The 12,498-nt window shown below is 40.8% G+C and overlaps 1 protein-coding gene across 1 annotated transcript in view; it reads left to right on the top strand.

Annotated features, from left to right (window-relative positions):
* The first annotated feature begins 252 nt into the window (after window positions 1–252).
* LOC139748784 (uncharacterized) overlaps window positions 253–12,498 on the top strand; it is a 16,981-nt gene continuing 4,735 nt past the window's right edge. The window contains exons 1-2 of the mRNA XM_071662219.1: window positions 253–501; window positions 1,695–1,840. Coding sequence (XP_071518320.1) covers window positions 253–501; window positions 1,695–1,840 — 395 coding nt within the window. The remainder of the gene's footprint in view (window positions 502–1,694; window positions 1,841–12,498) is intronic.

Here is a 12,498-nt window from a genome sequence, read left to right as displayed (position 1 = left end):
CTATTATGGATGCCGGTGCTCATCTTCTCAGTATCTTCGAGAGCTCTAGGGAGCTCTGCAGGAGTGTCTGGAATCGACTGGGCTTGTCGCGATGATCCTTCATCTTACATTGAGTCGCAAATTCACGCCCCATTTTGCCCTCTGTTATTATCGATTCATGACGGACAGCCAACAAAACCACTCATTCTTACTGCAGGACACGGTAGTAAGATACCCCTTCCGGAAAATGAATTATTCGGTGTAGGACATTTAATGAATGGGGATGTGAACACTGTGCAACGTGTAAAGAGATGGCAGAAAAGAAATTTTAAGTTCCTGGCACTCCAGAAGACTCGGAGAGTTTCAATGTCGTCTACAGATGAAGCCTCATCACTGAGCCAGATGTTGGTAACTGTGGTCAAGGCAGAGCTCAGGGAGTGTGCTCTGGTGGTGGCTTATGATACTGGCTACAGCAGACACGCTGCACTGCAGCGCCTGCTTCTCCTGCACAACCCACGACAGGTAAGATGATTATTTTCTTGGCTATACTAATTATTCTACAGTGTTAGATTTGCTTGCAGTCATAGCATTAGTGTCATGATCGATTAGAGTCCATATTAGCCTCAGTGAACTGAGGTTGGGACGCAGCACAAAAATGCTAGTTCACTAGTGGCTATGTCTTGTAACCTGTATATGGCCGAGGTAGTCGGACGCCCCTTCCAGGGTGTTTGAATCCAACCAGTAGTGTATATAGACTTGTCTCTCCGCACTTACATTTATCTCACTATCAGTGCCATATTAGAATTAAGGCCAAGTTACCCCGACTCTTAGTTCACACATTCACGTGATGAACACAAAACTTGCGTGGTAAACGTTTTTCTCTGACTGAGGCAAATTCCTTTTTCTTCTTAAGTATATAGAATGATTTACCAGTAAGAGATGCTGGAAACACCACTGTAGATACGTTAAGATATCGACAAAGTTTTCGATTCAAGACCATGACTCACATCATCTGAGCTGCCTTGAACGTCGGTCTGTCCGTATATTTACTCTGTATCACATATGTCAGTAATTCTGATTGCTTTGGCCGTTTACTGCTTCGAACTTCGAAAGGATTCATGGTGGGGAATTTTTTTTTTTTGTAGTTTGCTGCTTCTTTGTGTATTCTTCTGTATTCCTTCATAATCTTTAATGAAAATCGCGATTAGTCAAATGTTAGGACGAGACATAAATCAATACATATCTTGATATAGATATATTTGTGCTGATGCAGGTGCTGTACGAAAATACAGAATTCTGATAGATATTATTTTCCTAAATATTCTTTGCGAGGACTGCAAAATAGATTTTGTCGCATACAGTAGATGGTACAATATGTTACCTTTATATTTAGACCTAACTATTGATGACACATCTCAAGATCTACATGTAACGTGTTTTATGCTTTCATCCGTCAATACGGGAATATATCCTTTACACATGATATTTCCCCCAATCATTCATTGGGTCGAGCACAGGATGGCAATAAAAGACTTCATCCAAAAACTATAACTCCCTTCCTCCCTACTCTGTAAAAGTAATGTAAATGAACACAGTGGAAGACATTGCTTTACCGTATATACTAGTTTCATCCAGTCCTAAGTCATCAAGTGGTACGTATGGATGCACCATAAGACTGGCTGTACATATTATATCCGTCTCCATCCACTATCCAGGTGGTGTACGTCAACACAGCAGAAGACCTGACCAGGATAATCTGGACATCGTCAATGTGTCGTGGTTACTTCTTCCTACTAAACGATCCTGAACCATTGTTGAACTTCGCCAAGACTTACCAAGATACATGGGACTACGGTGGAAGGTAAGGAAACAAAATTCTTGAATGAAATCTTATAAATCATCATTCTGTGATAATGGTCCAGGACCAAAGGACATTCTTTTTATCTTGGTTTTACTCCCAAAAACTGAAAAACTTAAAAATGCATACCTGTCGCCCCCATTATACCACATAGCCTCAGTTCACTCTATCCGATGCACATCTTTTATCCTCCCGCAAGTTCAGGCTCCAATCACTCAGAACTTTACTAACTCTATCTTTCCATCTCCAGTTCAGCCTCCCCTTCCCCCTTATCCCTGTTCCTTCACAAACATGTCCTCTTTGTCAACATTTCCTCACTTATTCGCTCCATATGTCGATACGATTTCAACACACTCTTTTCTGCTCCCGCAACCACACTCTTCATAATATCACACCTCTTTCTTACCCTATCATTGCTCCTCATACCATCTATTGTCCTCAAACATTTCATATCCATCATATCCACCCATTTCCGTACATCCTCCTTTGCAGCCCATGCCTCGTATCCAGACACCATCAGGACTAATATACCCTCAAACATTACCCATCGTCGCCCTCCCAGATAGTGACCTTTCCACACATTTCTCAATAGTCCCAGACCGATTTTCCTCTTACCAGCCTTATATCCCACCTCAGGTCCTATGTTTACATTCGTTGATATGTCCATTCCCAAGTATATAAACACTTCATGTACTCCAAGTCTTTTCGTTTAGTACATACAAACTCACACTCCCATCTAACCTGTCTCTTTGCGCTGCTAAATCTAATAATCATGCATTTATTTACATTTGCTCTCAATTTTCTCCTTTCACAAACTCTCCCAGACTAACACACCAACTTCTGCTTGTTTCCCACTCGAATCTGCCACCAGCACCGTACCATCAGTAAACAAAAACTAACTCAACACCCTCCACCGACAGACTGCACACCTGCCCCTCTTTCCATGACCAACAGAAAAGTAAACAAAAAAGTATAACTCGTCCGTATGTGTCTAGGATGTGTAGTTTGAAACAGGTGCATGCCTGGTAGAGTGGCTTTTAAGACTGAGTTAGTTCGACGGCTGATGGTCCTTGTCCAGTCATTTCAGAGTGTAGATGTCATGACAGTGATGGGTTTGTTGGTGGTAAGTTATAGAGTGGTTTGGTTGAGAGGGGTCTAGTGCTGCTGCAAAGTATTCAGTGCCAATCTTGAAAGGCATGTATTCCATACAACAGGTTCTACACTCCATAGATAGGATTCGCATCTCTGTCCTCTGGCCAACTCGACTACAAGTGATCGAATATCCTTTGTCCCATCGTAGCATCGTGGACTCCCAGTAGGATAGTTCAGTTCCTGTCGGCACTAAAACCGCTTCCAGCTTTTCACCATGATAAGAGATGACTCTCCTCAGACGCTGAGTATGTGAGACTAAGAGCACGGAAATAGAAACAACCCTCATCTTGGACCTTGTGCAGTAGAGTTACGACCGTAAGGGATGCATTCTGATCCCACCTGTAAGCAGATGAGGACACATTAACCGCCGGGATGGCTCTTTCATATTCAGGATATTAGGAGGCTTTGAGGTGTCGTCTAGCCTGTAAAATCGGGTTCAAATAGCGAAGCTATGATCACTACGTTGGCTATGACATCCCCATTCAAGGGACTCATCATTCCAAGGATGACCAAGACTTAGATCATAGTTTCTTATGAACATATTATGAACAAAATACTACGGAATGAACACCGCAAATCAAAGTGGTTTGAAAGAGTACTATGTCATAACTATGCATCATGACGCTTTGAAAATTTTTAGAAAATGAGGTTACTTGCAACTATTGAAAGCAATAGAAAGGAAAATAATGACAAAGCGACAATTAAAACGTAATGATGTATTAACTCGAAAAGAGTGAAACTTACAAGAAATAACTTGCAATTAATATACACACGAGAAATAAGTATGTTACATTTTAGTGTGTGAAAGAATATGACATTACGGACGAAGGATTTTGAGAAAAACCTGTTGTCCTGGCCTCATAATGTTAGCCAAGTTTTCATGATATTATTTATGTTGATTACTTGATATATTTACCATCGTTTGTCATAAAAATTTTTTTTTTGATATTATATGTTGATGGAAATAGTAATAATGAGAAGAAGAGAAAAGTGTTGGTTCCCAATGAAGGTCGGTGAACGGAAGGGGTGCGTGATGTGTCCATAATTCTTTAGTTTGTTTATAGATGGGGTGGTGAGGTAAGTATATTCAAGAGCTTTGAAGAGAAGGATGAGAGAGCCTGAGAAGTGAGCCAGTTGTTGTTCATCGATGATGACTGATTCCAGTGAGAAACTGCGTAAGCTGGTAACTGTTTGGCAGAATGCATGAAAGAAAAAGTTTAAAGTAAATGTGAATAAAAGCAAGGTTATTAGGTTCAGTAGGGCTGAGGAACAAGTTAGCTGGGATGTAAGTGTAAAGGAGAAAAACTGGAGAAAGTGAAGTGTTTTAGATATCTGGGAGTGGACTTGGCAGCGAATGGAACCATAGAAGTGCAAGTGAGTCATAGGGTGAGGGAGGGAGTCGGGGTCCTGGAAACAATGTAGAATGTGTGGAAGGCGAGAACATAATTTCGGAGAGCAAAAATGGGTAATATGATGATATAGTAGTTCCAACAATATCATATGGCTCCAAAGCATGGGGTATAGAGAGGACTGTGCAGAGGAGAGTGCAAGCGTTGGAAATGAAATTTTGACAACAATAAGTGGTGAGAGGTGTTTGATCGAGTAAATAATGGAACGGTAAAAGAGAAGTGTCTCGATAAAAAGAGTGTGGTTGAAATGGTTTGGACATCCGGTAAGAGTGAGTGAGGAAAGGTTGACAAAGAGGATATATGCATCAGTTGTGGAGGAAACAAGAGTAGAAGAGACCCAATTGGGGGTTGAAGCAAGGAGTGAAAAAAGATTTAAGCCATCAGGCTTAAACATGCAGGAGGGGGAAAGGCGTTAACAGAATACATTGAAATGACATTGTGTGGTATACTAGGGTCCAAGAACTATCAGTGGACTGAATCGGGAATGTGAAGGGTCTGGGATAAACCGTGAAAACGTCTGTGGGGTTTGTATGCGTATAAAGAGCTGTGATTTCGGTGCATTACATAGGAGACCCAGAGAATGAATGTTAGCGAAAGTTACCTTTCTCCTGCACTTCCTGGTGCTACCTCGTTGTCGCAGAGGGTGGCGACACCGTTTCCTGTGTGGATGGGTGACACAAGATTGGATAAAGGTGACCAAGTGTGAATGCATACAATTTTAAACATATATATATATATATATATATATATATATATATATATATATATATATATATATATATATATATATATATATATATATATATATATATATATATATATATATATATATATTTATATATATATATATATATATATATATATATATATATATATATGTATATATATATACATATATATATATATATATATATATATATATATATATATATATATATATATATATATATATATATATATATATATATATATATGTATATATATATTTTTTTTTTTTTTTTTTGCTTTGTCGCTGTCTCCCGCGTTTGCGAGGTAGCGCAAGGAAACAGCCGAAAGAAATGGCACAACCCACCCCCATACACATGTATATACATACGTCCACACACGGAAATATACATACCTACACAGCTTTCCATAGTTTACCCCAGACGCTTCACATGCCTTGATTCAATCCACTGACAGCACGTCAACCCCGGTATTCCACATCGATCCAATTCACTCTATTCCTTGCCCTCCTTTCACCCTCATGCATGTTCAGGCCACGATCACACAAAATCTTTTTCACTCCATCTTTCCACCTAAAATTTGGTCTCCCACTTCTCCTCGTTCCCTCCACCTCCGACACATATATCCTCTTGGTCAATCTTTCCTCACTCATTCTCTCCATGTGCCCAAACCATTTCAAAATACCCTCTTCTGCTCTCTCAACCACGCTCTTTTTATTTCCACACATCTCTCTTACCTTTACATTACTTACTCGATCAAACCACCTCACACCAAACATTGTCCTCAAACATCTCATTTCCAGCACATCCATCCTCCTGCGCACAACTCTATCCATAGCCCACGCCTCGCAACCATACAACATTGTTGGAACCACTACTCCTTCAAACATACCCATTTTTGCTTTCCGAGATAATGTTCTCGACCTCCACACATTCTTCAATTCTCCCAGGATTTTCGCCCCCTCCCCCACCCTGTGATTCACTCCCGCTTCCATGGTTCCATCCACTGCCAGATCCACTCCCAGATATCTAAAACACTTTACTTCCTCCAGTTTTTCTCCACTCAAACTTACCTCCCAATTAACTTGACCCTCAACCCTACTGTACCTAATAATCTTGCTCTTATTCACATTTACTCTTAACTTTCTTCTTTCACACACTTTACCAAACTCAGTCACCAGCTTCTGCAGTTTCTCACATGAATCAGCCACCAGCGCTGTATTATCTGCGAACAACAACTGGCTCACTTCCCAAGCTCTCTCATCCACAACAGACTTCATACTTGCCCCTCTTTCCAAAACTCTTGCATTCACCTCCCTAACAACCCCATCCATAAACAAATTAAACAACCATGGAGACATCACACACCCCTGCCGCAAACCTACATTCACTGAGAACCAATCACTTTCCTCTCTTCCTACACGTACACATGCCTTACATCCTCGATAAAAACTTTTCACTGCTTCTATCAACTTGCCTCCTACACCATATATTCTTAATACCTTCCACAGAGCATCTCTATCAACTCTCTCATATGCCTTCTCCAGATCCATAAATGCTACATACAAATCCATTTGTTTTTCTAAGTATTTCTCACATACATTTTTCAAAGCAAACACCTGATCCACAAATCCTCTACCACTTCTGAAACCACACTGCTCTTCCCCAATCTGATGCTCTGTACATGCCTCCACCCTCTCAATCAATATATATATATATATATATATATATATATATATATATATATATATATATATATATATATATATATATATATATATATATATAGGTCCGGATGGTATTGCAGTGGAATTTATTAAAAAAGTGGGTGACTGTATTGTTGACTGGTTGGTAAGGTTATTTACTGTATGTATGACTCATGGTGAGGTGCCTGAGGATTGGCGGAATGCGTGCATAGTGCCATTGTACAAAGGCAAAGGGGAAAAGAGTGAGTGCTCAAATTACAGAGGTATAAGTTTGTTGAGTATTCCTGGTAAATTATATGGGAGGGTATTGATTGAGAGGGTGAAGGCATGTACAGAGCATCAGATTGGGGAAGAGCAGTGTGGTTTCAGAAGTGGTAGAGGATGTGTGGATCAGGTGTTTGCTTTGAAGAATGTATGTGAGAAATACTTAGAAAAGCAAATGGATTTGTATGTAGCATTTATGGATCTGGAGAAGGCATATGATAGAGTTGATAGAGATGCTCTGTGGAAGGTATTAAGAATATATGGTGTGGGAGGAAAGTTGTTAGAAGCAGTGAAAAGTTTTTATCGAGGATGTAAGGCATGTGTACGTGTAGGAAGAGAGGAAAGTGATTGGTTCTCAGTGAATGTAGGTTTGCGGCAGGGGGTGTGTGATGTCTCCATGGTTGTTTAATTTGTTTATGGATGGGGTTGTTAGGGAGGTAAATGCAAGAGTCCTGGAAAGAGGGGCAAGTATGAAGTCTGTTGGGGATGAGAGAGCTTGGGAAGTGAGTCAGTTGTTGTTCAGTGATGATACAGCGCTGGTGGCTGATTCATGTGAGAAACTGCAGAAGCTGGTGACTGAGTTTGGTAAAGTGTGTGGAAGAAGAAAGTTAAGAGTAAATGTGAATAAGAGCAAGGTTATTAGGTACAGTAGGGTTGAGGGTCAAGTCAATTGGGAGGTGAGTTTGAATGGAGAAAAACTGGAGGAAGTGAAGTGTTTTAGATATCTGGGAGTGGATCTGGCAGCGGATGGAACCATGGAAGCGGAATTGGATCATAGGGTGGGGGAGGGGGCGAAAATTCTGGGGGCCTTGAAGAATGTGTGGAAGTAGAGAACATTATCTCGGAAAGCAAAAATGGGTATGTTTGAAGGAATAGTAGTTCCAACAATGTTGTATGGTTGCGTGGCGTGGGCTATGGATAGAGTAGTGCGCAGGAGGATGGATGTGCTGGAAATGAGATGTTTGAGGACAATGTGTGGTGTGAGGTGGTTTGATCGAGTGAGTAACGTAAGGGTAAGAGAGATGTGTGGAAATAAAAAGAGCGTGGTTGAGAGAGCAGAAGAGGGTGTTTTGAAGTGGTTTGGGCACATGGAGAGGATGAGTGAGGAAAGATTGACCAAGAGGATATATGTGTCGGAGGTGGAGGGAGCAAGGAGAAGAGGGAGACCAAATTGAAGGTGGAAAGATGGAGTGAAAAAGATTTTGTGTGATCGGGGCCTGAACATGCAGGAGGGTGAAAGGAGGGCAAGGAATAGAGTGAATTGGAGCGATGTGGTATACCGGGGTTGACGTGCTGTCAGTGGATTGAAGCAAGGCATGTGAAGCGTCTGGGGTAAACCATGGAAAGCTGTGTAGGTATGTATATTTGCGTGTGTGGACGTATGTATATACATGTATGCGGGGGGGGGGGGGGTTGGGCCATTTCTTTCGTCTGTTTCCTTGCGCTACCTCGCAAACGCGGGAGACAGCGACAAAGTAAAAAAAAAAAAAAAGAAAATATATATATATATATATATATATATATATATATATATATATATATATATATATATATATATATATATATATATATATATATATATATATATATATGTATATATATATATATATATATGTGTGTGTGTGTGTGTGTGGTGTGAGGTGGTTTGATCAAGTGAGTAATGTAAGGGTAAGAGAGATGTGTGGTAATAAAAAGAGTGTGGTTGAGAGAGCAGAAGAGGGTGTTTTGATATGGTTTGGTCACATGGAGAGAATGAGTGAGGAAAGATTGACCAAGAGGATATATGTGTCAGAGGTGGAGGGAACGAGGAGAAGTGGAAGACCAAATTGGAGGTGAAGGGATGGAGTGAAAAAGATTTTGAGTGATTAGGGCCTGAACATGCAGGAGGGTGAAAGGCGGGCAAGGAATAGAGTGAATTGGAACGATGTGGTATACTGGGGTGGACGTGTTGTCAATGGATTGAACCAGGGCATGCGAAGCGTCTGGGCTAAACCATGGAAAGTTCTGTGGGGCCTGGATGTGGAAAGGATCCTTGGTTTCGGTGCATTATTACATAACAGCTAGAGACTGAGTATGAACGAATGTGGCCTTTGTTATCTTTTCCTAACGCTACCTCGCACACTTGAGGGGGTAGGGGGCTGTTATTTCATGTGTGGCGAGGTGGCGATGGGAATGAATAAAAGCAGACAGTGTGAATTATATAGATGTGAATATATGTATATGTCTGTGTGTGTATATATATGTATACGTTGAGATGTATGGGTATGTATATTTGTGTGTGTGGACGTGTATGTATATGCAGGTGTATGTGGGTGGGTTGGGCCATTCTTTCGTCTGTTTCCTTGCGCTCTCTCTCTATCTAATCTATATATCTATCTATCTATCTATATATATATATTCTTTCTTTTTCTTTCAAACTATTCGCCATTTCCCGCATTAGCGAGGTAGCGTTAAGAACAGAGGACTGGGCCTTTGAGGGACTACCGTCACCTGGCCCAATTCTCTGTTCCTTCTTTTGGAAAATTAAAAAAAAAAAAACGAGAGGGGAGGATTTCCAGCCCCCCGCTCCCTCCCCTTTTAGTCGCCTTCTACGACACGCAGGGAATACGTGGGAAGTATTCTTGCTCCCCTATCCCCAAGGATATATATATATATATATATATATATATATATATATATATATATATATATATATATATATATATATATATATATATATATATATATATATATATATATATATATATATATATATATATATATATTCATATATATATATATATATTTTTTTTTTTTTTTTTTCATACTTTGTCGCTGTCTCCCGCGTTTGCGAGGTAGCGCAAGGAAACAGACGAAAGAAATGGCCCCCCCCCCCCCCATACACATGTACATACGTCCACACACGCAAATATACATACCTACACAGCCTTCCATGGTTTACCCCAGACGCTTCACATGCCTTGATTCAATCCACTGACAGCACGTCAACCCCTGTATACCACATCGCTCCAATTCACTCTATTCCTTGCCCTCCTTTCACCCTCCTGCATGTTCAGGCCCCGATCACACAAAATCTTTTTCACTCCATCTTTCCACCTCCAATTTGGTCTCCCTCTTCTCCTCGTTCCCTCCACCTCCGACACATATATCCTCTTGGTCAATCTTTCCTCACTCATTCTCTCCATGTGCCCAAACCATTTCAAAACACCCTCTTCTGCTCTCTCAACCACGCTCTTTTTATTTCCACACATCTCTCTTACCCTTACGTTACTTACTCGATCAAACCACCTCACACCACACATTGTCCTCAAACATCTCATTTCCAGCACATCCATCCTCCTGCGCACATCTCTATCCATAGCCCACGCCTCGCAACCATACAACATTGTTGGAACCACTATTCCTTCAAACATACCCATTTTTGCTTTCCGAGATAATGTTCTCGACTTCCACACATTTTTCAAGGCTCCCAGAATTTTCGCCCCCTCCCCCACCCTATGATCCACTTCCGCTTCCATGGTTCCATCCGCTGACAGATCCACTCCCAGATATCTAAAACACTTCACTTCCTCCAGTTTTTCTCCATTCAAACTCACCTCCCAATTGACTTGACCCTCACCCCTACTGTACCTAATAACCTTGCTCTTATTCACATTTACTCTTAACTTTCTTCTTCCACACACTTTACCAAACTCAGTCACCAGCTTCTGCAGTTTCTCACATGAATCAGCCACCAGCGCTGTATCATCAGCGAACAACAACTGACTCACTTCCCAAGCTCTCTCATCCCCAACAGACTTCATACTTGCCCCTCTTTCCAGGACTCTTGCATTTACCTCCCTAACAACCCCATCCATAAACAAATTAAACAACCATGGAGACATCACACACCCCTGCCGCAAACCTACATTCACTGAGAACCAATCACTTTCCTCTCTTCCTACACGTACACATGCCTTACATCCTCGATAAAAACTTTTCACTGCTTCTAACAACTTTCCTCCCACACCATATATTCTTAATACCTTCCACAGAGCATCTCTATCAACTCTCTCATATGCTTCTCCAGATCCATAAATGCTACATACAAATCCATTTGTTTTTCTAAGTATTTCTCACATACATTTTCAAAGCAAACACCTGATCCACAAATCCTCTACCACTTCTGAAACCACACTGCCTTCCCCAATCTGATGCTCTGTACATGCCTCCACCCTCTCAATCAATATATATATATATATATATAATATATATATATATATATATATATATATAATATATATATATAATATATATATATATATATAATAGGTCCGGATGGTATTGCAGTGGAATTTATTAAAAAAGTGGTGACTGTATTGTTGACTGGTTGGTAAGGTTATTTACTGTATGTATGACTCATGGTGAGGTGCCTGAGGATTGGCGAATGCGTGCATAGTGCCATTGTACAAAGGCAAAGGGAAAAGAGTGAGTGCTCAAATTACAGAGGTATAAGTTTGTGAGTATTCCTGGTAAATTATATGGGAGGTATTGATTGAGAGGGTGAAGGCATGTACAGAGCATCAATTGGGGAAGAGCAGTGTGGTTTTCAGAAGTGGTAGAGGATGTGTGGATCAGTGTTTGCTTTGAAGAATGTATGTGAGAAATACTTAGAAAAGCAAATGGATTTGTATGTAGCATTTATGGATCTGGAGAAGGCATATGATAGAGTTGATAGAGATGCTCTGTGGAAGGTATTAAGAATATATGTGTGGAGAAAGTTGTTAGAAGCAGTGAAAAGTTTTTATCGAGGATGTAAGGCATGTGTACGTGTAGGAAGAGAGGAAAGTGATTGGTTCTCAGTGAATGTAGGTTTGCGGCAGGGGTGTGTGATGTCTCCATGGTTGTTTAATTTGTTTATGGATGGGGTTGTTAGGGAGGTAAATGCAAGAGTCCTGGAAAGAGGGGCAAGTATGAAGTCTGTTGGGGATGAGAGAGCTTGGGAAGTGAGTCAGTTGTTGTTCATGATGATACAGCGCTGGTGGCTGATTCATGTGAGAAACTGCAGAAGCTGGTGACTGAGTTTGGTAAAGTGTGTGGAAGAAGAAAGTTAAGAGTAAATGTGAATAAGAGCAAGGTTATTAGGTACAGTAGGGTTGAGGGTCAAGTCAATTGGGGTGAGTTTTGAATGGAGAAAAACTGGAGGAAGTGAAGTGTTTAGATATCTGGGAGTGGATCTGGCAGCGATGGAACCATGGAAGCGGAATTGGATCATAGGGTGGGGGAGGGGCGAAAATTCTGGGGCCTTGAGAATGTGTGGAAGTAGAGAACATTATCTCGGAAAGCAAAAATGGGTATGTTTGAAGAATAGTAGTTCCAACAATGTTGTATGGTTGCGTGGCGTGGGCTATGGATAGAGTAGTGCG

Source organism: Panulirus ornatus, chromosome 5, assembly GCF_036320965.1.
Source record: "Panulirus ornatus isolate Po-2019 chromosome 5, ASM3632096v1, whole genome shotgun sequence".
Taxonomy (NCBI): domain Eukaryota; kingdom Metazoa; phylum Arthropoda; class Malacostraca; order Decapoda; family Palinuridae; genus Panulirus; species Panulirus ornatus.
This window is presented reverse-complemented; position numbering and strand designations above follow the sequence as displayed.